Below are 27,058 nucleotides of genomic sequence, written 5' to 3'. Positions count from 1 at the left end.
TTCTTTTCTGATTTCATTTATTTTACGAAAAGCAAAACGTTTGTAAGCGCAAAATCAAAACCATTCCGAGAACAGGCATCCCAGCCACTTTTCTTTAAAATACTGGGTTAAATATAGAGGCCAAAAAATACATGGGGGAAACATAGGGGATAGTTTGATTTAAAACTAAGGATGCAGCTGTATAATGGAACTTTGTCCTTACCCAGACACAGGTTTCCTAATTGTCAATGTACGAGGGACGTTCAATACGTTTTGCAACTTCAATATAACACCAAGTCGCAGAATATCTTTTGCACTTTTATTTTTCAATAAGTCTGGGCTGTACAATTAAATCACCCACCCTACAGCCCAGACTTAGTCCCTAGTGACAATTTCCTGTTCCGGCAAATGAAATCTGCCGTACGTGGAAGACGCTTCCAGGATGACGAGGACATAAAGGCTGCCACACAGGCGTGGTTCGAGGCCTAATCTGCGGATTTCTATAAAAGTGGTATTAAAAGCTTGAAGGACAAATGGAATAAGTGTATTGAGGTCAATGGAGATTGTATTGAAAAATAAAAGTGCAAACAATATTCTGCGACTTGGTCTTATATTGAAGTTGCAAAACTTATTGAACGCCCCTCGGACATGCTCTATCTTTCCTGACATTTGTCTGCACTGGAAGTACCCTTATGAGCAATATCATTCCTGAAGTCCCAATCTTGCTTCTTAATGAATGTCAGACGGTGGGTGATGAACTTGATGTGGGTGATATAGCTGGATACCAAAGTTCAGTGCAGAGAAATGATAGGAACGCATTACAAGCTTTTCCTTTTGCAAAACAATATCTGAGGAACAGATTTCTAGGAAGTCAGTATGGCATAAAACTAAAAGAATGACAGGAGACGTTTAACATTTAGGAATTTCTAGGAATTATAGGAAAGCTGGAATGCCTGCAAGAACCGAAACTTAACAATCTTGATAGGTCTGTAAGGGCGACCATTTGGTGGTATATATGCACATATTGTATTATCCATCTAAATGGTCCTGTGTTAAACATTATTTGAAGGCGGGTAATACTCTTTTGTAAAGACGGCTTTAATAATATTTCACCATTTGTTTATCATAGGATCCCTTTCTCTTCTTTTACTTTGGTGGGGTTGAGAGTTTCCAATTCTTTTTCTTTGGTCGGGGTGGGAGTTTCGAATTTTTTCGTCTTAATGGCTATTAAGAGTGCGGCGACCAAACAGACGCAGGTTACACTACGTGATACTACGTAGAATCCGTGGATTTTCAAACGTAAGTCGACGATATCGTATAATGCGCATGCTCCTCTTTCACCACATGGCGAATCCCAAATGAGGCAGGTGGAGTCTATGACGCGTCCGTATATGATTGGTCCAAGAAGCCAACCTGAAGTAATATGTAAATAAAACATCGTTACACACGACCAATAACTGGGACATGCTGTTTTCGAAACACACGTTCATGTAATCAAGGAAGTAAAAAGGGGAATGACTGTCCTTCTAGTTTCAGTTATCGGTATATGTAATTTTGTAATCTACAAACTTTGATTTGATGACATGACATTTGTTATAAAACTGAGTTGGGACGACCAACAATCAAGGTATAATCTATCATGCTCTTTCTATGAAATTCCGAAGAACGTCATACGATTCTTACTCAAAGAATCAAGGATTGTTTGATCAAGGCATTTAAGGCCAGCATAAAGAGTGGAGCACTTTGCCAAATTTGACGCCTCAGTGACAAGTATGATATCTGATGCAATTCCCTATTTTGACATATATTGTCCATAGTCTTTTTCAGGTGAACAGTAGGCTTGCTTTTGCATGTGTTTGGATACACTCACCTATTCGAGAACACCTAGTATCATCACTATTTGATAGTGATTCATAAACACATGCTCATGATACAGTCGGAATCGTACAATCGACTCTGCTTTTAGGTGATGCAGGTCTCAGACGTTTACCTCGTGAAACCTAAGAGCACGGATATGGTGCCGACAAATCCAGAAACATAATGCGGACGAACCAGGATTCGAACCCACGATCATATGCTTCTGGTGTGCCCCAGAGCGTGCACAGCGAATTGTGTCTCCTTAGACGACTAGGCCACTCCCCGCCTCCCTCACCCCACCCAAACCACCACCACCTCCACCACAGACACACACACACACACACACACACACACACACACACACACACACACACACACACACACACACACACACACACACACACACACACACAAACACTCAAGTTAAACTAAAAAAAATCCCCAAACCCCTATACCCATAGGACAGATAATTGAACGGGCGTAATGACTTGCTCACAATTTCAAACATTTAATAATCTATATCATCACTTAAATCTGCATACCTCTACCTCCTTATTTTAAGATATTCCTTAAGGCGAATTTATCTTTCGGATTGGACAAAATAGTATATGCAGTTCCCCAAACCCTATTGAATTCCTTACCAAACAATGACGTCATACATGATGAAAACGCAACAGCCATCGGTTTCTCCTTCTCTGTGACACTCCTGAAAATGTAGAATCCATGAAAATGAAAATATACTCTTCAAAAAAGGAATGCAAAACGGATATTTTTGGCCATATTTTTGGTTATAGTGTCAGTGACAAAATTCTCCGGATCAAAATGATCACAACAAGGACATGCAAACCATTAGTCGGGAAACATGTACGATTCGAAAAAACGCACCCAGTGCATTAACAAAAGGGCCATGGAGCTGCACGTACTGCACGTGCAGCAGGACTATAAATGGTATCAAAGTGCGGGATTTTTGATTGCCTTTGATCTGCGTCAACCGAACAGTGACAGTTCAACAACATGTCAAGATTCACAGAAGTGCAAAGAAACAACGTCATAGGCAGACAGGGGAATCCCGATCAGCTGTAGCCAGGGTTTTCAATGTAGCGCCCAGCACCATGACAAGGCTATGGGATCGGTTTCAACACGTGATCGGCCATGGTCGGGACGACCAAGAGTAACCGCATCCCAAATACCTGGACTGCGCAGAATCTCTGACCAGACCATACAAAACCGTTTAAGAGCAGCAGGGCTACGAGCAAGACGTCCTGCTCGAGGCATCATACTGAGTCGACAACATCGGCAACAACAACTGGATTGGTTACGTCAACAAAGGGTATGGCCTCAACTGCGATGGAGAGATGTCTGGTTCAGCAACGAATCAAGATTTCTCCTCCCGTCTAGGGGATGGAGGAGCACGGGCCTACAGACGTCGGGGAGAAACTTACACCTTACAGGAAGTGGCCAGGTTTGGTGGGGGGTGCTATATGATGTGGGCGGCTATCTCTCATCATGGTAGGACAGGTTTTGTCCATATCCAGGGCAACGATACATCAACGATACATCAACGAAATAAATTCTCCTACCACACGCCCTCCCAATTGCAGCCAACGGCAACATTATATTCCAGCATGACAACGCTCGACCGCATACAGCACTGATCACAAGAACCTGTCTACACAACAACAACGTTGATGATCTCGCCTGGCCCTCCAGATCCCCGGATTTGAACCCAATAGAGCATCTGTGGGATGTATTGGATAGACAGCTACGCCGACGTCAACCACTACCCCAGAGCAGCAGTTGGCTTTAGCGTTGCAGGCCGAGTGGGCTACCATTCCCCAGGATGTGATTCTCATACTCGTCTCTTCCATGGGCAGGAGACATCAGGCCGCTATCGATTCCAATGGGGGACATACGCGTTATTGATGGTAGCTGACCATCACCTTGGACTTTTCCTATTCACCGAGAGTTCTCTCCACAACAGTTTGGCCCAATACCTTGTGTGGTTCCTCGTATAAATGTAGTTTCCTACCTCACACAATTCTATTTTTGAAAAAGTTAAGTGAAAACATTGACCATAAGAAAGGAAAGTAAATGAAAAGGTACAACCTTTGGAAAAAATGTAGAATGTAGAACCAATGAAAGAGAATTGTTTGATGAGCATTTCTTAGAAGTTGACGGATGACAAGAAAACACAATCTATGGATAACAACTTCTTTATTCTACTGTCATAGCCACTTTTGAGTATAGATCCTTATATGGTTTTCAAGCCAGACTGAATAATGAGCATGGTATAAAATTATCGACAGTTAGTGAAGGATTAAGAGTAACAACGATGTGCATACATGAGAGAGATTAGGTTGATGGGCACCTTCACCTGGGGGGTGGGGGGACGAGTACTACGAACAGATACAGATAGCTGAAATCTACAAGCCACAACTTCACCCATCCAAACTATATGTTGCTTCAGAAAACATACAATATATAAATCAATAACATTCCCAAGTACAGTTCACCATTGAAACAAAAGAAATACCCTTCCTAGATGTCCTTGTCTTCAGATCCTCAGACAACATAATCCAAACCAATAGCTACAGAAAGACTACCAACACCGATCGGTACATCCACTTCAACTCCAACCGTCCCTTTAGAACGAAAACTGGGATCATCTCTATACTCCCGAAAAGAACATTTCCTCTGCTGACCCCAGCTTGAGATGAAGCACTTCCGGGAGCGGTCGGGTAGCTTAGTGGTTAAAGCGTTCACTCGTTACGCCGAAGACCCGGGTTCAATTCCCGACATTGGTAGATGTGTGATGCCCATTTCTGGTGTTCCTCGCCATGATATTGCTGGAGTATTGCTAAAAGCGGCATAACACCATACTCACTCACTCATTGATCACTTGATTGTCTGGTTTGTTTACAGGCTAACGTCGCATGGCAAGGATACTGCTTAGTGGCGTCAGCCAATAACGACTTCCTTTTTCATACAAATTGTGTGAATGGCGGGTGCAACCGGTAGGGCAGGCCATGATTACCTTTTTGGTGATCACCTGGTGTCATCACTGATTTTCAGTGGTCCATTCATATAATTTTCACAGCTATTTTGACCTTTACGCAAAATTTTAATCTGTTTCGGCGGATTATCTAGACTGGTTATTCTCTTGCAGTGACAGTATATATTCACTAAAAGAAACTAGCAAAAGCAGTGCAGATTCGCCGCCACAAGCCATCAATCAACAGAGATCACGGCTGTTCATTCCATCAGCCGACTATGAACTCATTAAGCTATAGTTTTTCCAATCTTCCCACTTATGTATACTTATTTAGTCTACTTGCTTTCCTGTTTAATTGGCTTCATCGTGGATAATTTTGTACCAGGTTCATTATTAAGTCTTGCTTGACAACGGTTTAGGTTCATATACCGAAACGTCGCTAATACTGTATAATAAAACGTTGTTATCAATAGATTGTGTCTACTTTGTCAATGAAAGAGAAATCAAATGAAAATATACACATGTGAAACACGTGCAATTGAAATGAAAAATAGAACACTGGAAAGTGTAAACAATTGAAAATGCAGAACAAGAAACATGTTGAACTCAAACGATTTGACATTCCTCCCAACAACGTCAACTTTTGACAAATGCGCGTTTGCACAAGTGGAAATCGTGGAGATAAATTTCCAAAAACGATGAAACTACAAGGTAAATGGGATCTCACCTGATCATTATGATGATCTTAGGCATAATGAGCATAGTGCTGAGGAAGGCCGAGACAGCAAGGGTCACAGCGTAGGGATACAGGAAGGGACAGTCGAAGTCACAGAGACCCGGGCTCGCCTTACCACCGTTCGGTATGCACGTGCAGTTCGTATAACTCTGTGGAAGAAACAGATGCAGTGTTTCCACATCACTCTCGTTCAACGTCTCAGCTGTCTAGACAACTACTGTACCAACATTGCCTCAACTGATACTACCAGTACGACTCTTTTCATAACTGTGTCTTCTCCTTCCAACACCTGCACCAGCACTGTTACCGCTCTGCTTCACCTTATTGAATGATCATTATCTTTTATTCATTTATGACCCGTCAAAACTACCAGCTTTGGACAAATGACTTTACAGTTTTTGACGGGTGCCACCCGTTGGGCAGGATACGTTCACCATTTCTCGAACAACTGGTATCGTCACTCTTTGAGAGTGATTTATAAACGCATGCTTATGATATAGTCAGGATCGTGAATAGACTCCTCAGGAGAGATTTCTTATGAATAGGGAAATGTCACTTTTTGGAGTATATATTCAATACTTCTTATAGAAACCACCATATGGATTATACTTCCAAAAAATAAGGCATTTTAGTAAGTTTGGAGTCGTGAAGACCCGGGGTAGAATATGCCTTCAGCAACCCATGATTGATGAAAAAAGCGACTATGCTTGTCGTAAGAGGCAACTAACGGTGGCCAGGCTCGCTGACTTGGTTGATGCATGTCATCGTACCCCCAATTGCGTGGGTCGATGCTCATGATATCAGTCACTGGATTGTCAGACTGCTGTCATAAAGCTGGAATATTGCTGAGTGCGAAGTTAAACAGTTAAACTGATACCACCAGTACGACTCTTAGCATAACTGTGTCTTCTCCTTCCAACACCTGCACCAGCACTGTTACCGCTCTGATTCGGGTAATTGAAATTAAGGCATTTTCTAGTAAGAAGAATTAATTTATATTTTTTATTTTTTATATTTAAATTCTTAAAGAAATCCTGGTATACTCGGTGATAATGCTGCAGTATTGTTAAAAGCGTGTCAAACCTCACCCACTCTTCAGTGAAACCACTGCTGCTTACTGCTACCCCCATCAGCAATACCCTAATGCTTACACGTCTTCAACAACAGCAACTGATTCTACTATACTGAACCAAATTAAAAACTTCACAATCCTAAAATTTTAACAACTTGACCAGTTATCATTGTGGGCCCTTATTGTGTTTTAAACAGTAATGGCCACGTATTGTCTTCAGATAACAGTTTTTGTGCAGGTGAATCGATCAAAATCATGTGCACAGCACTATAGTGGCAAAAGTGGTTTTTCACGTGCAACTGGTCACGTGGCCATAATACCGCACGTGTTTTCAGCCATACTTGTTAGCAGTCATTAACAAAAAAAGAAAAACACAAAAAAACAAAAGTCTTTACGGCCATTTGTCATGCCACGCCTTTCAAATGTGCAACGTGAACGTGCCATCGGCATGTTGCAGACGGGAACGTCCGTAGCTGAAGTCGCAAAGACGATGGGTTGTAGTCGACGGACTGTTTATGATTTAAAGACGCGTCTACAGCAAACGGGTACCACCGCTGATCGCCCTCGGCCAGGTCGACCACGTGTGACGTCACATGCAGAGGATCGTCAGATTGTCTTACGTCACCTCCGTAACCGATTTCTGACGGCTACATCAACCAGAAATGAACTGTTTAGGGGTAGACTGAGTGCGCAAACTGTTCGAAACCGTCTGAGAACTGCTCACCTTCAAGCACGACGGCCATACTGCGGGCCTATTCTGACTCAATTACACAGACGTCAACGTCAATTGTGGGCACAGCGACACTTACGATGGACTCAGAGGAAATGGAATCAAGTCGTCTTCAGTGATGAATCCCGATTTAATCTTCGATTTGCTGATGGTAGGGCGAGGGTGTGGAGGCGCCGTCATGAACGTTACGCCCAGTGCTGTGTACAGGAAGTTGACAGATTTCGAGGCGGAAGTGTCATGGTGTGGGGTGCTTTCTGTGGCAATGCACGTTCCAGGCTTCTTGTCATCCGTGGCAACCTCAAAGCTGCTGCTTACCGCGACCAGGTACTGGCACCAGAACTTCTGCCTTTTATTGCAGCACATGGACCCGGTTTGATCTTCCAACACGACAATGCCAGACCCCACACAGCAATTGTGACAAGGAATTTCCTTCACAATGCGGGAGTCAACGTCATGGACTGGCCGTCAAGGTCTCCCGACCTCAATCCCATCGAACACGTCTGGGATGCTCTTGGCAGAAGTCTGCGCACTCTCCAGAACCAACAACAGAATTTGCAAGATCTTGGCACCATTTTGCAGCAACAATGGCGTCGTCTTCCCAATCATGTCTTCACAAGCATCACAAGGTCCATGCGGAGGCGTTGTGTGGCAGTTGTCAACGCATATGGTGGCCATACACGCTACTGAACTTGTCTGCCATCAGATTCTCGTGCTTGGGACTTATGATTTAAACTGTTGATGTTATTACCGGATACAGTAGGTGCTTGGAACAAATTATGGTTACCACCGTTAATTAAAATCCTTCTTTGGACATTAATGATTAAAAATTACCTTCTCTGATACATTTGTCCGTTGTATATCATATATGGGATTACTTTGAAAAATGTGCAGTTTTTAATTTGACTCAGTATATTTTAGATTCCCGTTGGATGCATATGGTAACTGTTGGACACCCACATGTATGTGGTATTGCTCCTTGTATTCAACATAGCCAGTGTTTTCTATTACCGGTCCGTTCTTGGCAAGGCATCCCGCGTGGCAGGGTGAGTAATAGTTGTTGTTGTCGGAGCCACAGATGGGGAAGTAGTCGTTGTCGTTGCAGTGGCAGGTGGAACTGCCACAGTCGCCTTGGTCAGCCGTCGATGATACCATCGTCCTATTTGGAAAGTGCCACGGTAATGTGAAATGGTGTCATTTATGAAGGGATTAACCATTTAAAATTCTGGGGGTGGGGGTGGGGATGGGATGGGATGGGATTTTTGTGTGAGACAAAACAATTTTATTGGCCCACACCACCACATTTTTCAGGGGGGGGGGGGGGGGGGGGAGGTTTGTGTTTGTCTAGGGGGGGGGGGGGGGGGAACAATGGAGTGTAACAATTACGTATGCTTTGATTTACAATTTAACGTTTTAACTTGGTTACTTACTACGAACTGAGAGATTGCAATGTTAATCAATTACTACTTTATCCAGGTATGAACGAAGACAATTTATCATGCAATAATGTTACAGTGAAAACTATATGTCCCACTCCTACTGTGTGTACATATTGATGTAGACCTACACGTACATATCGTTCAATTTCACATACCATGTAACCAGATAATAAGTTTTTGGTATTCTTATCTAAAACCTTATCATGATCTTATTTCAAAAATACAAAACAGCTTTACTGTTTTAATTGGTCTCAAGCCATTTAGCTAGGAACTACTTTTAACTTTCATATTTGAGGGAAAATGCACAGCATGACGTTAAATAATAAATTCACATACCCGGGTTGATTCAGTATCTTTGGTTGTGGACAGCCAAACACATATCCAAGGGCCATAACTAGGATTGCAACAAATGTGAAAACGTTGACAAACTTCAGCCCTGTTATGGGGCTCATTTTAAACTTTTTGGTTAACCAACCACCGACAAACGTTCCCAGTGACGCCATCGGCATACTCAGACCAGCTGGAATGAATAAATCATAAATAAACTGAACAGTGGAACGTGCCTAAACCACATCCACATCTACTTTAATACGAATACATGTATATATTTTTAATATATAATTAGCAAATGACAATCTCATTAAAATCAGATCTTAGTTTTCGCTACCGATAAACAAAGATCTGAGGACATCCCATGACGGGTCACGTCAGAACGACCTTACGCGATTTTTGACCGACCAATGAAATGACTGACAAGAAATCGACATTGGCCAATCAGATGGCAGCTTTCTCGAGCTTTACGACACTAGTTTCAAACTGGCAACTGTCGTTCTGAATACCCCGTGTTAAATATATTGTGGTTGCATGATTAGAAAACACATTTCGACTGTCACTTTCATGATCTGGTAAGCGACGCTCTGATTGGTTGGATGAAAGGTCGTTCTGACGTGACCCGTAATGGGATGTCCTCAGATCTTTGTTTAGCGATAGCGAGAACTAAGATCTGATTTTAATGAGATTGAGCAAATGATGAACTTGCATCAAAGACAGTTAATCCTCTTTGATTCAGAATATTGGCGAAAAGTTCATCTCCCGGAGAGTGGAGGATCAGGTCATTCGAAACTATGTTAAAAGCTAGTTATTGTTGTTACCCTGCCTGGTGCTCAGCATTTAGGGGCTAAAACAAGGATTGGCCGGCTCGGAGTCAGTATACTCTGTCTGAGCGGGGTATTCTTGTTAAACTGTGGCATGGTATCTTAGTGGACAAACACCGCAAAACTGTCTTTAGTCTGGAATAGTACAAGCAGCCACACGCACACACGTTCATACACACACCATGCACGTCGCGATATAAGTGCAATAATCTTGAAGGCGACGTCAAACCCCTTTTCATCTGACCTTAAGCCAATTCAGTTATCTCCTGCATCTCGTCACAGACGAAACTAAGTTTTTAAAACTAAGAGTGAGTGAGTGAGTTTGGTTTAACGCCGCTTTTAACAGTATTCCAGTTATATCCCGGCGTGTCAGCTTAATGTGGGAGGAAAGCCCGAAGTGATGCAGGTCTCAGACATTTACAACTTCGGTGAAACCCACGAGCACGGGTATGGTGCTGACAAACCTAGAAACATAATCGGGGCGAACCGGGATTCGAACCCACAATCATAGGTTTCTGGCATGCCCAAGGGATGCATCTCTGCACAGCGAATCGCGGCGCCTTAGACGACTGGGCCACCCGTGCCCCCTTTAAAACTAAGAAATAAAAGTGGTCTATCTGAATACGTTACCCATGAGAAGGTTGGCTTTCCATGCCGCAAGACCGAACTGGTTCTCCATGTACTTGGGCATAAAGGCGTGCGCTCCCCCAACAGAGAACAGATGACACACACTGGCCAGAACCAGCGTGGCGTAGAGAGGATTGGTCAAGATACCCACCAACACCTTTATGTAATCTGAGAATAGAAAACCAGACACTGTTGGAGAAGGTTTCAGAACGAAGGTCGGATGTTGTGGCCAAATGCAATGTTATTGATACGCTTCAAAATGTAGTTTGTTTCCAGCATTTCTTGCAATAACCTGGTCTCATCACTGTTATTGGTCAACAATTCACATACTTTTCAAAGCTATTTTGCATTTAAGCCCATTGAAATCTGTTTTGTTGGATTATCAAGGTTATTCTCTGGCGTTAATAATTTTTTTAAACAATTGAATATCTGCCCATTATAGAACATGACCCTCAGAACAACGCGTTTTTTCATTACTAAACCCTTGGACCTTTTGGGAGACCCTCTGTCGAGTTTCTTTCGTTAAAACTATAATGTAGTCCAACCTGTTTGCAAGTGCCCTTTGTCAGAGCTTAAACTATGCCTGGTTAGTGAGTTCGTTCACGTTGCATTCAACAATATTGAAGTTGTATAATGACGTGCAATTGTTCTACAGTCGGTCCGCTATCGTGTCACTTCATGTTCTGGTGTTTCACTTGAATGTCTGTTTTTTTCAGGCTGCTGTCACAGTATAGGAGGCACAAGTGTGTAAGTGGTGGGTGCTACCGGTGGTAGGATCTGCTTACCCCTTTCATGAACATCTGGTTTCATCACTGATTTTCAGTCATCCTTTCATATTATTTTCACTGCTATTTTTATTTTTACGCACAGTGGAAACTGTTTCGACGGATATTCTGGACTGGTTATTCTCTGGCGCTGTTTTATATTTTTTTATCCATGTCGATGTGTCTGCTTGTGGACTATAGACTCAGTAGCATTTACTGATCATGGAGAGTCAACCACAAAATATATGTTTGGCTTAGACATTAAAACAGCCCCCACTGTTTTCTAACTGCTTAAAAAACTAAAGTCAGTCTCAATAGATAGTCTCGACCACAACATGGCCATCCTCATCAATAGAGAATATTTCGTGTGCAAAGCCATCATCTTTGACAGAGATACAGTATGCCAGTAACCCTTATTTACTAAATTATTAATAATCATTTCAAACTTCCATTTCAAGAAGCCATAACAGTTGTTGACTGTGATAGGAAATGACCACTAAACATAATATACCCTTACATGGAAACTGATGAGCAAAGGAAACGTTTCCAATCAACATTGTTTGTTCCTTAAAACAATACAGGAAGATACTTGTGTGGTCAAAAGACATGAATTGACAACATCATTCCAAGTTATGTCACCAGAATCAAGTTGGCCTAAATGTACCCAATTGCAGTTTGAGATGCATCAGTTGTGAGGATGAAGGGTTTGTTTTTGTCGGGATATGCAAACGTGGGGGCTGTTGTAAGGTCATGACTTTCGATTGCCTGTTGGCATTTTGCTTGACCATTCGCAAGACAGAAGTTTTTCAGATGGTTTTAAAGAGGTAAGGCGATGTCATAAAGGTTTGCTACAAATTTGTGATAATGTGAGACCAAATCTAAGAAATGACACACGTCAAGGACACTTTAGAGGGTGGGATCTGTGTGACGGAATCTATTTTTGAAGTATATCGACAAGTGCCATCGATCAAGTATATGCCATAAGTTGGTGACATGTTTTGTTGCAACTTAACATTTTCTTGGTTTTAGAGTGAGTCCTGCTTATTTAATCTTTTGGAATACTGCCTTGATGTGACTCAAACGTCCCAAAAGTGTTTTAGAAAATATTATGTCATCTACTACATTAGTATGTAATTTCCTCTGAAATCGTTTGCAGAAATGCCATAGGAGCATTTTTGAGGCCAAAAAGGGAGGCGATTCCACCCAAGAACACCATGGGGTGTAATTTAGGCCGACTTGTGTTTTGCATCTGGATGGAGTGGTATTTGACAAGAGCCACTAGCAACAAATCAAGCACACTACAAATATTGGCAGAGGTGGTAGAGCAAAATATATAGGTTTGGTAACTACATTGAGGCGTCTATAATCTACGGCAAAGCGATAAGAACTATCACATTTTTTAACCATGACAATAGGAGAGTGCCATTCAGAAGAACTGGGCTGAATGATATTGGCGTCAAACATTTCTTGCACCAGTCTGGAACATTCTTTCCTAATGGGTGCGTTTTGCCTATGAAAAAAAGAGTCTAATGGGTCTGGTGTCGCCTGTTTCTATTTTGTAATGTAAGTGAGTGTGTCCTAATTCTGACCAATCTGAAGCAAAAACTAACTTATCTTTGTGTTTGCAAATGCATTTTACTGTGTATTTGGAAATTTCAAGTATCATTCCAATGGCTTGTTCTTTCAGTACCATGTTATTTGTCACTGTCCAATGGTTTGGGTGTGAATGAACAGTACATCGTTCCTTTGATATCCCTATCTTTATTGGCTGGTATGCTACAACTGCAGCAAAAGTTTCACTTCAAACTCAAGTTCCACTGATCTGGGTAATGTTGCATGTGTATTACTCAGCAAACTGTTGTGGTTGTGTTAGGGAGATTGATTCTCAACCCTTTTGTAACACGATTCGTGGTTTGAACCCAATGTGTCAAACTCTCGGTTTGGTGTGGTTGCTCTTTTCGTCAGTTTACATCAAAACTTATGCCACTTACGTCAGTCATCCACATCATCTTAGTTATTGAGGGGTGGTCAGGTAGCCTAGTGGTTAAAGCATTCACACGTCACGCCGAAGACCTGGGTTCGATTCCCAACATGGGTGAAGCCCATTTCTGGTGTCCCCTGCCATGGTGTTGCTGGAATATTGCTAAAAGCAGCGTAAAACCATACTCACTCACTCACACCTAGTAATTGAAAAGTACATTCCTCCAGTAGATGTGAGTACAAACATGTCAAGTTGACTGGGTTTTGCTACACAAGGTGTTGTAAAAAATGGTCTTTTATTCATTATTTGAAAAAATGCTTTATTATACTGCTATTTTCATTGTTCTGTTTCAAAATCACCTGCATATGTACAGTTATTATGTTTTAGTGAACAGTGAATTTTTTTAAAATTTTCTGTCCATAGGTTGAATTTTAAATGTGCCGTAAAAAATATCTCAGCTCTCTTTTCAGAAGAAAGAAATCTCAGCCCCTAAAAAGAAGAAAAAAACTAACATGATCCGAAAAAACCGTCACCATCACCTAAATATCAAATGGCCCATGCCTCACCTTTCGCCTCCAAAATAAGTTTGGCTGTGAGGTTATTCAGTTCCTTTTTCTTCTTCTTTAGATCGTCCAGGACATCACTGGGCGGAGCATTCTTCAATCTGCGCGGGAAGAAGAAGAGAGGCACGCTCATGATAACGGCTGCAGACCCGAACACGAGGTAGCCCAGCCACCAAGCGCCGATCCAGCGAGGGTGACGGGGGTACAGGTCTGTGTCTGAAAAAGCCATTGTGTCAAGACCGGCAGACATACGTTATTCGCGAATGTGTATAACAAATAATCCATCCGGTTATAGTTTGGTGTTTAACAAGAAAACAAAACCAGAACCATACTATCTTCGTTTAATCACACACAATCAAGTCAACCAGTTAGACTACCGGGTCCTTTTTGTTGCCTTTTGAGATAAGCATATGTTTCATGGGACGTATTGTACCGGAATCCCCAGGTTTGACAAAGGTGAACGTGACATGACAAGATAGTTACCTTGTGCATATCTTCCAACGTGAACATTGCTGTGGTGGTATGATAGTAATAGATTGTAGCCATGTACATACCCTCCAACGTGAACATTGCTGTGGTATTTCATAGAAGTAGATTGTGACCACGTACATACCTTCCAACGTGACATATATTCTGGTGAAGTAGCTGCCGAGGCTATAGGCAAGGGCTGGTCCGAAGATGGTCACACTAATTATGATTCCTGCAGGAAGAAAGAGGAAGATTGAATACAAGAGAGTCGATGATAAATTTAAGTGATAAGTGGTACGTTTTTGTGTTTTCTCCCGTAAAGAAACCCAGCAAATTATGTTTCCAAAGAGGAAAAGAGGAAGAATAGAGTTCAATTTGTCCATTTTACAAATACAGTAAATTATCTATCATGTCAGCTAATAAGTTCATATTATTCAAAACCTGACCCATTAGCTCAGGGACACACACTGAGTCAGTGATATTGCCTTCGGAAGGAAGCATATAAATAAAAAAACTACGAAAATTTGACATACTCCAAGTTCAGTTGAAGATAAAAATGATTATAAGGTAATTCTGTATGATTAATAAATTACCCATATAATATCCTGTTTTTGCCTTTTCCACATTTCCATCTACATATGTGATCAAGAATGGGTTTCTTGGGGCCTTTGCTACGCCTTGTAGAGCCATCCCGATGACGATGATCCCAAGCGCTGCTGCTGAATGATCACGTGGTCTCCTTGATAACACTTCCGGTTTGTCGGGAGAGTCTGATTTTTCACAAAAATTCATCAGTGAATCATTAGCTAACGAACACAGGTCATATGCTCGTGACTGAGACGTCATATTACTTACTACGTATTCCTCATTAGGTGACTGCACCGTTCCAAACAGGAAGTGAGGTAAGCAGCATATCAGACCGGAAATGCCAAAAAGCATGACACTTGCAGACATAAACCGGGGAATATGAGATCGGTGGGCAAAGTGGGCAATGAAAACGACAATAAGCATATAGCCAATGTCGTTACTGGCCATTATTATTCCAGTTTCTGAACTAGTAAAGCCAAACTGTCGCTCCAGTGTCGTGATTTGAGAATTGACGTACGTCAACAACGTTGCCGATAAGAGGCTTGTTATGCCGTAGAAGCCTGTGAAGGCGGTAATGTTGGCAAACACCTGAAAGGCGCGTGGCTTGCACGATCCTATCCCGCACTGGGTCTCTGGGTCGTCTTCCTCCGACAAACCAAGATGGCCGGTATTGGTCTTCTCATTGTCTTGGCTGTCCAACAGGGACATCTCATTGTCCTTTTTCTCCGTCATTTTTCCGTATCAGTCAGAAATCTGTGAAAAAAGGTAGTTATATAAATGAATAGTTTATGTTTTACGTATCAGTCAGCAATATTCCAGCTATATCACGACGTCCTGATCCTGGTTCAATGAAACCAATGTTTGATAACATGAGCGACAATCTGATGATGCAAAATATGGCCTCCTCTTCCATAACGACGATAAAGGTGGTTCTTTTTTGTTACCCTGCCTGGAACTCGGCATTAATCGGATATACACGGAGTCAGTACGCAGTGATTTATCTATGGTAAACTGCGGTATGGCATCTCAGTGGGCAAGCCTATAAAAAAGCGTCGTAAGTCCGAACCAATATACAAGCAGCTACACACACACATGCAAGCGCATCGATAGATAAGTGCAATAATATTGAACGCGTCGTTAAACCCCACTTTACTTCACCCAATCTTACTTGGAATACTTAAAATGTTAAGATGGTCAATGCATGTGTTAAGATGGTCAATGCATACATTTGTATTTACCAAAGGGAATTCCTACGTCAGCTTTCACATAGTCGAACGGAAATGAGAGTTTGCATTCATCGCAGATACACATTTGAGGTTTGTTTCTAAAACGCCAACGTGCGCCCTGACAATATTTTACAGTCGCAGCGTAAACCAATACTTACTCATCGTAATTACTCTTTTAAGCGAAAGGAACGACGTGGGACGAGTTTCGAGTGAGAAAGTCTTAATTATAACAGCTACCGGAATAAGCCCCTTTAGTCTAATAAGGGTTCCGGTTGAATAAACAACGTATAAATCAAAGCAATGTCCGGACTAAACAGATTTTCGGAGTAACAAGGTCCCGACAAACAAGGTTCCAGGGGCTCCAAGGTCCAATATCTACTTATGTTTTGAATCCACATATCATCCACGTGTCATCATCAGGCGTGTGATATGTTGGTGACATCGCATCTTTTGTCGTTATGCCCAATCATGAGTCTGTGTGTATTTGCATGCCAAGATTGGGAGGGCGTTGTTTTCTGGGATGCTGCCAAGTGAGTTTAAAAATGAGGTAACGGGACACCTCTGTGTAAAATGTTGTCTTGTTCTAGATACCTTAACACACTTAACACACCAATACACCCTTCCTTCACAGCCTCAAAACTAGGTTTTAAAAAAGACACTTGAACATTGAACCAGATATATCAACCCTTGTAATGTCGGACACAAAAATTTCGTCGGGATGTGGTTTAGGGGTAATTAATGAAAGACCTGTTTTTTCGAAAACGGATGAACCTGAAAAAAGGTAAATTTTGAGTATTATTCATTACATCGCCAGAGTGAGAGTGATTAACGCCTAACACCGCACCAGCAATTTTGCAGCTTTTCGCGGTGACTGGAGTGTATGGCTGCATGGAATCTCAGTGCGCTAGCACTATAAAATCGGACAAGCACAAGCAGCCACACACACACGTGCATGCATTACCGTACACCTCTCCTCCTCTTGTCATACATGTAAGTGTATTCCAATTCTATAGGAATAATGTATCGTTTACCTGGGAAGCAGTGCAGTCAGGAGAACGCAGATGATCCTCTGGACCATTGCCTTTGAGACTGCTGGTTTATAGTACTGACCTGTAGCCAGTACATGGTCACCTGACATCGAGTTAGCACCACTGAATACGTGACGAGGAAAAAATTACATGCAGTCTTTTGACATGTGTCGTACGCGTGGTACAGCATCGGGTGATTGGTGGAGAAGACTGGCCAACATATTGAAAATAATATGACATTGACAAGGGAACGTCAAAGATGAAAAAGGAAATCTTAAAATCTATATATATATACAGAGAGCGAGGGAGAGAGAGAGAGAGAGAGAGAGAGAGAGAGAGAGAGAGAGAGAGAGAGAGAGAGAGAGAGGGAGGAGATCTTTACGTTTAATGTTGCTATATCTCAGAGTTACCCCCAACCGGGTTTTAACTTTATGTGGGAGAAATGGCCGAAGTTACGCAATCTTTCAACCACATTGTCGCAAAGGAAGAATATTGACGTGATGATAAACCGTGGGATAAAAGTGAATCTGGGATTGAGAGAGAAAGAGAGATTTATATTTGGTCGAAGTGATACTTGCTACGCACTTGACGCATAATATATATATATATATAATGTTCACTTGTACCATACCGAACCCCATACCCACGACTGGTCTTGAAAACAATCACTTGTAATGCATTAACCAAAGAAAATGTCTGTCCTCAATTTCAGTAAGTTTAGTAAGCTTGAATTCGATAAACACCATAAATCCCCCTCGCCCCTTTACCCCTTCAATATAAAACTCCCTGACGCATGGAGCGTTGTCAAAATCCATATTATCGGTTGACCCTTTGAACAAAGTATGTTGTTTTTCAGATTACATATTTATGAACATTTGCGTTTTTTCCTATGCTGCAGTTATATAAAATGTAAATACAGTTTACTACACATAACTAAAGTCGATAACGCATTTAGTGTATATTTGGGGGACATGGGTGCCAAGTCATCTAAAGCACCGCATTTCGCTGTGCAGAGTAGCGTCCCTTGGGCACACCAGAAACCTGTGATCGTAGGTTCTAATCCCGGTTCGCCCCGGTTATGTTTCTAGGTTTGTCAGCACGATACCCGTGCTCGTGGGTTTCATCAAAGTAGTTAACGTCTGAGACCTGCATCACTTCGGGCTTTCCTCCCACATTTAGCTGACGCGCTGTGATATAACTGGAAGACTGTTCAAGGCGGTGTTAAACCGAACGCACTAACTCAAGTGTATATATACTAACTTACATGATACTCTGATATCTTGTAGTACTGCGCCATGACCACATAATCTTTCAAACATATCCATGCTGAAATTGTTTGATAGGCATCAATTAGAAGTTGACGGATGACAAGATAGACACAATAACAACTTCTTCAATACTGGGAAAAAAGCTTTTCCAAGTATTATAGAAGTTGTTATCCATAAAAATTGTGTCTATCTTGATAGCCATGCTGATCAAGCCTTGTTTTGGCATCGGTAGCATGAAAACAACATATTTCAAAGGTAAAATGTTTTAAAACGTGTTCATGGCAACAAAGCCACACGTTGCTTGGTGCAGCAATATATGTACTATATATCTCTTAACTGGTTGTCGTTACATTACCTATGTAGGGTCGGCGGATCCGTAAACCAAAAATAAGTAATAAAACGCCTGATTTCGTGAATATATTTCATATTACACGATTCACAATAATGTGTAATATGAATTGATATAAAAAACACTAAACTACTGTACCGATTGGCGAACTGAAACTTCCACTTGGTGTTAGAGAGAAGATACAGCAGCTTTTCCAATGAAGTGGCGTACACGGTCACTGGGGGTGTTCCCTCCTAGTCGCGACCCTCAGTACGAGTCTTATGTAACTTCGTGAAGTTACACATCATTGTTCTAGTTTAAAAATCAGTAGCCCGTGATAATCCCTACAACAATGGGGATTAACACTATAGACTGTTTCACTTTCACAGACTGACTATAGCCAGACTACAGCCTATCTAGGTAGATATAACACAAAAATGTATGTAGTAGTATAGGTTTTTATTAATTTTAATGAAAAATTCCATTCATGTTCAGATATACAAATTTTCAAGACAATCTAATACAATATAGCTTGCAAAATTTATGTTTGGCTACAGCAAAATCACTTAGAGTCCGACAAGGTGAGATACAGCATCACCATACTCGATGGGAAATTTAACACCAGCTGCGAACAGTCTCCTCTCTCTGTCAAGTTTGTCTTCCAGCTGGCGGTACTTCTTCTTCCTTGGTCTCAGTGTGCCACCGTTATGTAACTGCGTGATTGTCACTTCTGTATAGTTTTGTTCATTCTTGATCATGTTGATGAACTTGTATACGTTCGGGTGGCAGGCAGCGAGCTTCGACATCTTGGAATGCCTTCCCTCGACCTGGTTAGTTGTTCTGGGGCCGATGGTATCATGGTGGTTCCACATGCGTCTTTCACCACCCTCTACCCACTGCTCAGTGACATAATCAGCAAAGTTTCAAACTCCAGGTAAGTCCATATCAATGTCTTCTATGGCATTCAACCAAAAGTCCTCATTGTGGCACAGACGTAGAAGAGGTAGAGCTACGGCGGATTAACTGGTTGACACTTGGGTTGCTGTGGAAGTCTGCTTGTAAGCCAAATCGATACTAGATAGATACTAGGCACCGGCCTAGGGTCAACTTGAACTGTATCAATCATGGAGGCAAGGAAGACGTCGACTTTCAACTTGGCTTCATCGGGAAGATGGTTATGGATATTCCTGTAGGTGGTGATGAGATTGTTGGCAGTGTTGATGGGTCCAGGACATCCAGCCTTTCAACACCTCCAGTGCACTGTGTCTCGTCTTCTTGTCTTGACTCTGAACTTATGTCCACCATACACTAAACTCTGTAAATCTCGCGAATTAGGGATGAACTTAACGTTTACCTGTGCATTTGCCATTTTGCAATAAATTCTCAAATGACACCTCCATATATATATATATATATACAGTGTATATACCCGTTATTTCAAACTCACTCAATTTGTCTGTTTGGAAAAGTAAAGTAATCAGTGATTTATGTTCACATCAAATAATTTAGCCATATCTGTTAAGCTGAACACAGTTAACTTCATTAGTTAAGTTTGGCTCACATCTGGTCACAGCTAAGTCATCAAGTAGCTCAGATAATCAGAACAGGCTATAGCTGGCAAGTCACTGGACCGTACAAGTTAATCTCCCCAGCCTGCTGGCAAAGTGCGAGTAAACCATATATACATGTACTAAATAAACGCATGGCCATGTTTAATCCCGGGTAATTGTTTAACGTGTGCAGGTTAAGAAGATTGTAGTTGTGGATTAAGGACATGCCAATGACGAATGAAGCCCCGATGACTGCAATCAGTATACAATTGGTAGCGTAACAATGGGTTGATTGTACAAAGGCGAGATAGGACATTCATTCAGCCGTATGATCTATTGAATCTAATACACTGTATGTAACGTAGTTGTGTAAACTCGTTTCAAATTACTTAGGTACCATTATAACGGAAATAGGCCCATTGGAAGTTGAAATTTCGAGACATGTTAAACAATCAACTAAATATTGTTCGCTGTACACAAACGTATAAGTATTCGGCTTCGCACTTCAAAGAAAAAAATTCTATAACAGTGATCGAAAATATATTAGGTTGTTGTTGCTTCTTTTCTTCTTCTTCTTCTTGTTTTTATTATTTTTCATCACATTAGTACATTAGAGATGTTTTACATATCTTTACCAACCGTGAGAATGATTATTTTAAGCCGCGTTTAGCAACATTCCAGAAAAATCTAGACTAGAGACACAAATTATGGGCCTCACGAATTGTAGCCATGAATGGATTGGATCAAATAGCAACAAGTTCAATCTTTTTTTTCCAATAGCGAGAGTGTGTGACAATGCAGTTAATGTTTTTGCGCCAGGTTTAGTTATATTCCAGCAATGTTTCTACGTGGGCACGAAGAATTAACTTCCCACGTTATACAAGGATTGGACTCGAACCTAGAACGCTGAACCTGCTATGCTACTCCGCCATCTTTATCATATAAAAAGGTATGGTTAATATGGTGTTATTTTTAGGCCATAAATCGAAGGATTGTTTATACTGTTTATCACCTAACATATTTGACATTTTTTTGCCCCAAACTGTAGGTTGTTTCATGTTAAACGCATTCGTATGTAGCATTCTTGTCAGGTCCAAAATCTACCAAAAAATACGGGATGACGATAAACGTCACATCTGCCAAAAATATTTACCACTTGTATATTGCAAAAGTTAAGAAAACAGAACCTATAGAAACAAAAATGTCGCCGTACCTGCGTGATTGTCAGTGCTGTTCGCTCCTGTCTTTTTAAAATATTTTTTAATTCCGAACTTCCAGGAACTGCCCCCGTCAAAAGGCATAGACCAGACAAGCATACATCACTCAAATGCACGCCTTACCACTTCACCGGTTTACGGAACATGTCGGGATTACCCGAATGAAGGATGGAGGTGAAGAGTTCATATATTATATATTAAGCTATACAAAGGCGAGCTTTTGTATCTCGGATGTCAATGGCTGAGGACCGTCATAGTTTAGTAGACATTGTTGTAAATAGTATTTCTTGACAGGTAAGATAAGCTGACACTGGGCTTTTCTCCAAATAATCCAGGCAGCGTTGTAATTGTAGTCGAAATAGATGTTGAAGCGCCCGTTGAAGCAAAACAGATCCGGGTCAATATGGAACTTCAGCAACCCATGCTGGTCGTAACAGGCGACTTACGGGAACTAACCCGTGAAGATCTTGGGTGGAAAAGGTCTTCAGCAACCCATTGTTGACGTAAGGGCAACTATGCTTGTCGTAAGAGGCGACTAACTGGATCGGATGGTCAGTCTCGCAGACTTGGTTGATGCATGTCATCGTATCCCAATTGCGTGGATCGATGCTCATGATGGCAATCACTGAATTGTCTGGTCCAGACTCGATTATCTACAGACCACCGTCATATAGCTGGAATATTGCTGAGTGAGGCGTTAAACATCTAACAAAACAACAAACAAAGATTAGAAATCAGAGTCAGAGTGTCCCGACTATGCCACGAACATGCAGTACATGAATCACTATCAAACAGTGACGATACCGGGTGCTTGCGAAAATATGATGTATGTTTTCATTTAAACTGTATGATTTTTTCTTTGGGGATGGGGGGTGGGGGTCGTAAACCATGTGTTATACAATACGTACAGGTCACAGGCCTTTGTGCTTTGTATACAGTGTATCATAACACGCAGGTTGTTAATAATTGGATAGTATGTTTCTTTCAAGATGAGCATTATAATTGTATTTAGGTAAATTAACTACATAGTTAGGGTCTTGCGATGATAATAGGAAGTTGAATATGTCATAGTTTGAATGGAGATAAAACTTGGTTTTAATATAAGTTTGTCTTTAGTTATCAATCACGGGGTAAAGAAATAAAATGGGTTATTCCGTTTCAACACAGTTTCAGCTGCATAACTTACTTTTACGTACATTCCGTGGAATATCTGCATGCTTCCCACGTTCAATTTCTAGATCATGGTATCTTAATCGAAATCTTGAAAGAGTAGTTTTTTGTTTAAATTTCAGATTTAAAAATATTTTCTTTGTTTCCAGACGTTCGGAAAAAACACACATCGCCAAATCCGAGTTTCCACAAACTATTTTTTAGCTTGTTAAACCCATTTATCTCCTCTTGTTCATCATAGCTACACATTATATAACATTTTCTTGGTATGCGACATTCAGACATTTTGAGCTGGTACGGTATTTAACACATTTATGAATGGCATGCACATGAATTGGGCATCTACTTCATTCCCCCCACACTCCATTGTATCAAACAATGGAGTGTTTACACCAAGCTAGCAAGCATAAAGCAAGCATATAGCTGTGTTACATCGTTAAACGTATCCAACCTCCCCACAAACTCCAGTACCGTAGAACAGTATGCGTATAACTTTAGCATCGAATATTTTAAAGTAGAAATCATAGGAGAAAAGACGTAGCGAATTTACATTTATCAAAACACCTATTCAAAACCGCTAAGCTTGTAAAGCTATGCTATCAAAGGATTTTTGACCAGTTCAGCTGGTTCTTAAAGCACAAACCTTAACTTTCTTTAAAGATTATAAACACTATCCCCAAAAGGTATCAAGTCATCAGCAAATAAGAGTAAGAGAACATGAATAACATCAGAATGTAACTGTACGCCATCTGAACATTCATGATCCATCTCAATAACTAACCCATTTATAAAGAACTGAAATTGAAAGGGGCTAAGCACAAAGCCTTGTCTAACACCAGTAGGGCAATTAAAGCAATCAGACATAAGATTATTTGACCGAACACATGATTTAACATATCTATTAACTGATTCTAACATTTTACCCATTTTTGTGCTTATACCATGTTTATATCAAAGTTCCAAAATACGTCATATTTTCTTTTATTTTTATAGATAATTTTGACTTTATAAAATAGGACTAAATAACATAGTTTGTGTACATTACTCAATAATATGTGTACTAAGACTGTATCTCGGTCGGTGTTGATATACGTCGACGTTCATTTCCAAGTATTAGTTGATAAGCGTTATGTGCTCAGCGTTAAGGCGACACGAATGCTCCGTTTGGAGAGGGAAGTAAACTTAACTCTATGGTAACACGCTCTCCGAGAAAACTGTTAAGTAATTATATCAATTTCTGCATACTTATGTCTTTCAAAACTTCGAGGCTACCTCTAGATTCAGCTAGTCAGCACGGTAGATCAGCAACATTGTGGTGTAGGTTAAATAAGTGATAATTGAACATGTGACCATTACATGACCGCGAAAAGCATCTGTGGTATAAATAGCGGCCTTTATTCGGGGTTCCTCACAGGTCACCTCACACTTCATGTGTCAAAGGTCCCGTACTGTACACCCCCCACCCCCCAACACCCCCCACCATCCCGCCTACCAAGCTCACCAGCTCAAATTGCACCCTCGTCAATCACCCAGGTCCCTGGGACTGACAAATATAAACTCAGAAATTGAGATAGCGGACTTATATCCAGAAATTACAACTGAGTCCGCCCAACTCCCAAGAGGACCAGTCCGGTTCTCGAAAGGGTCAGCCCAACCCAACCGAAGGGAAGAAAAAGCCAACATGATTTATAGTCAAGCCACACAAAATGTCACTGACCGTTTTTAGGACAGATTCACGTTCTCCGGAACTAACAACAAACAAAAAAAGATTATAGTGCTCTCTGGGCTCAAGTCATGCTTAAATGAAAACAGCCTAATTTCCGCACACCAAGGGTAAACTCGTACAGAAAAGACCAAGAATGGTCTCATCAGAGTCGTAGACACAACAGAATGAATGATGAAAATGGGAAAAAGTCTTTAGCACAGACTTCTCCCCAGATTTTAATAAGAAAGATCCTCACATCGTTTTATAAGAATAAATACGACCAATAGCAATTATAGGTCCCCCGCAGCATTCCCACGGGCAAGCGGTCAACAGCGCCATGTGCTGAGATCGTATCCCGCTAGTGACCGGGTTGTTATTCAGCCTTGGGACCAACAATGTTTACAGGTCTTTACAGTGTTATCATTACCCCTTGTGTACAGTACATTCACCCTGTGCACACAAAAGAACCCACTCGTCCGATGGTAGAAGACCAGATGGTGAAACACGAATACGTACATACATCCGAAACACAAGTGTAAACACATGTGGTGTCACCCTGGGCAAGTGACTTAGCCCAAATGCGCCTCTGTTCACCTAGCAGGGAATGGGTACCCGATATGTGAGGTAGATGTGAAAACCTTCTAGCGCCGCTTGGCAGCTTGGGTTGTATACTCCCCAGGGAGTTGAGAATGATAACTGCAATGCAAACGGATCCACTGTTCGGGGAACAAATAAATCCGCATTTGAGCATAAAATAGTACCTGGATACCTGCGGTATATAAATATATAATTAAAAAAAAAACCCACCAAAACTTGGAGCTGCCGTATGGCCTTTGAAGTAGTGAAGCACTGTCGCCTTAGGGCGTCCCTGCGGCGGCCGTAGGTTTTTGACAAATACCAAGGCAGACGCAAGGTAACCGCAAAGTAGCCGCAAGGCGCCCACGGGGACCATGTGGCGAACGTGCGGCCAGACTGACACTGCCGCTACAGGGCTCACTTGCACAAAGCGATCTTAGCGTTAAGATGATCGTAGCTCCCATATTTTAACATAGGCTTTCAATAGTCGTAGCGCTAAGATCGCTTTGTGCAAGTGGGCCCTGGAGTATATAAGGAGGGGTCTGCCACACACATCAGGACATTGCAGAAGAAATTTCACAACAGACATTTCATTGCAAAGTTTCCCAAAATTGGGGTCCGCAAAAGTCAATTGTAATTCATAAGACCCTAGGGCAGCCGCACGAAAAAACGCAAGGCCACCGTATGCATGACGTATGGTCGCCCTGGAACCGCTCTACGGCATGGCTACGGCGTGTCTAATTGCTACGGCGAACCTAGGAATTAAAAAAGCTATAACTCTATGCCGTAGAGCAAATGTGACTGAGGCTTTTGAGTCCAGGATTCTGTTCCACATACCCGGTACAAAACAACACCTTGGGCGCCAAAAGTTGACTTGTGATGAGCTGTATATGGACGCAATCAGCAATAGTCCAGCTACATGACGGCGGTCTGTAAATAATCAGGTCTGCGCCAGACAATCCAGTTATATATATCATGAGCATCGATCCACGCATTTGGGATACAATGACATGCACAAACCAAGTCTGCGAGCCTGACCACCCAATCCCGTTAGTCGCCTCTTACGACAAGCCTAGTCAGACTAAGTCGCCTTCACGGCAAGCATAGGTTGCTGAAGACCTATTCTAAGCCTATATCAAATTCTAATTTCCAGGCTAATTTCATAGGCTCGTGGACGTGGACACTCTTGCCTCGGGAAGATAGGTTTCGCATAGTCCTGAATCACGACGGTGGAATATATGTATTTTATGAAACCGAAACCAGTTTAGATTATATATTATGAAAACAGAAAAGGAAATTCAAGATTTCGTAGACTATATAATGTGCACATTTATAATGCGCCAAATCATCACCCTAAAATATGCGCAAATCTCTACATTATTACGCCGGTCAATGGATTAGTTTGCACGCATTTGCTTTCATTCTCAGCTACATGTTTCAGCGTGGGGCAGCACCATCAAGCCCTATAAACCCTCAGGAGTCAAGCTGATGACCCATACAACTCTTCTCCGCCACGAACGGTGCATAACATCACCTTATTTGACCTGTGCCACCCCATACTGTTAATCTAGGGTCAGCACGAACTTCATGCACTGAGCAGTGCTATTTTCTCTTCCATGAGTTTTACACGGCCCCATGATAAACTCAAAAAAGACACGCGTCACTACAAAATTTCGGCCGTATGTATTCACAGGTGATTGAGTGTATATAGAACCCGTGAAGAATTGGCAACGTGCAGAGGGTATACTACTGAACTTATGACATGCGTACTGAGACATGGGTACAATGTGTGAAGCCCATTTCTGGTGTCCCCCGCCGTGATATTGCTGGAATATTGCTAAAAGCGGCGTAAAACCATACTCACTCACTCGTACTGAGACATTTCACACCATGTTATAAGATCCCCCCAAAATGAAACATTTCTCGGGCAGCGGCGCGTCACTTCAAATCTTGTGCGTCAGTCGTATGTATTGCCATAATTGTTTTAAATAGTACATATTTGTTTACATACTACACAAAACAAGTTAAAGAGCACCCACAGTC

The 27,058-nt window shown here is 41.6% G+C and overlaps 1 protein-coding gene across 3 annotated transcripts; it reads right to left on the bottom strand.

Moving 5' to 3' along the window:
- On the bottom strand, positions 1 to 21,585 carry LOC124139490 (solute carrier organic anion transporter family member 2A1-like). Of its 3 annotated transcripts, none has more exons than XM_046506585.2 (10): positions 21,561 to 21,585; positions 14,953 to 15,700; positions 14,505 to 14,591; positions 13,895 to 14,107; positions 10,587 to 10,751; positions 9,139 to 9,322; positions 8,375 to 8,522; positions 5,556 to 5,713; positions 2,478 to 2,542; positions 1 to 1,392 (listed from the first exon to the last, which is right to left on the bottom strand). In XM_046506585.2, the coding sequence occupies exons 2-10, from the start codon at positions 15,677 to 15,679 to the stop codon at positions 1,103 to 1,105; spliced, it is 2,037 nt and encodes a 678-aa protein (XP_046362541.2). In that variant the 5' UTR covers positions 15,680 to 15,700; positions 21,561 to 21,585; the 3' UTR covers positions 1 to 1,102. The 3 variants fall into 3 exon arrangements, with proteins under 3 accessions (XP_046362541.2, XP_046362542.2, XP_046362543.2); XM_046506586.2 differs by lacking the exon at positions 21,561 to 21,585 and adding an exon at positions 17,205 to 17,339; XM_046506587.2 differs by lacking the exon at positions 21,561 to 21,585 and adding an exon at positions 16,332 to 16,484.
- Positions 21,586 to 27,058: the final 5,473 nt, after the last annotated feature.

The sequence above is a fragment of the Haliotis rufescens genome, unplaced genomic scaffold (assembly GCF_023055435.1).
Source record: "Haliotis rufescens isolate VD_foot unplaced genomic scaffold, xgHalRufe1.0.p SCAF_1, whole genome shotgun sequence".
NCBI classification, from domain to species: Eukaryota; Metazoa; Mollusca; class Gastropoda; order Lepetellida; family Haliotidae; genus Haliotis; species Haliotis rufescens.
This window is presented reverse-complemented; position numbering and strand designations above follow the sequence as displayed.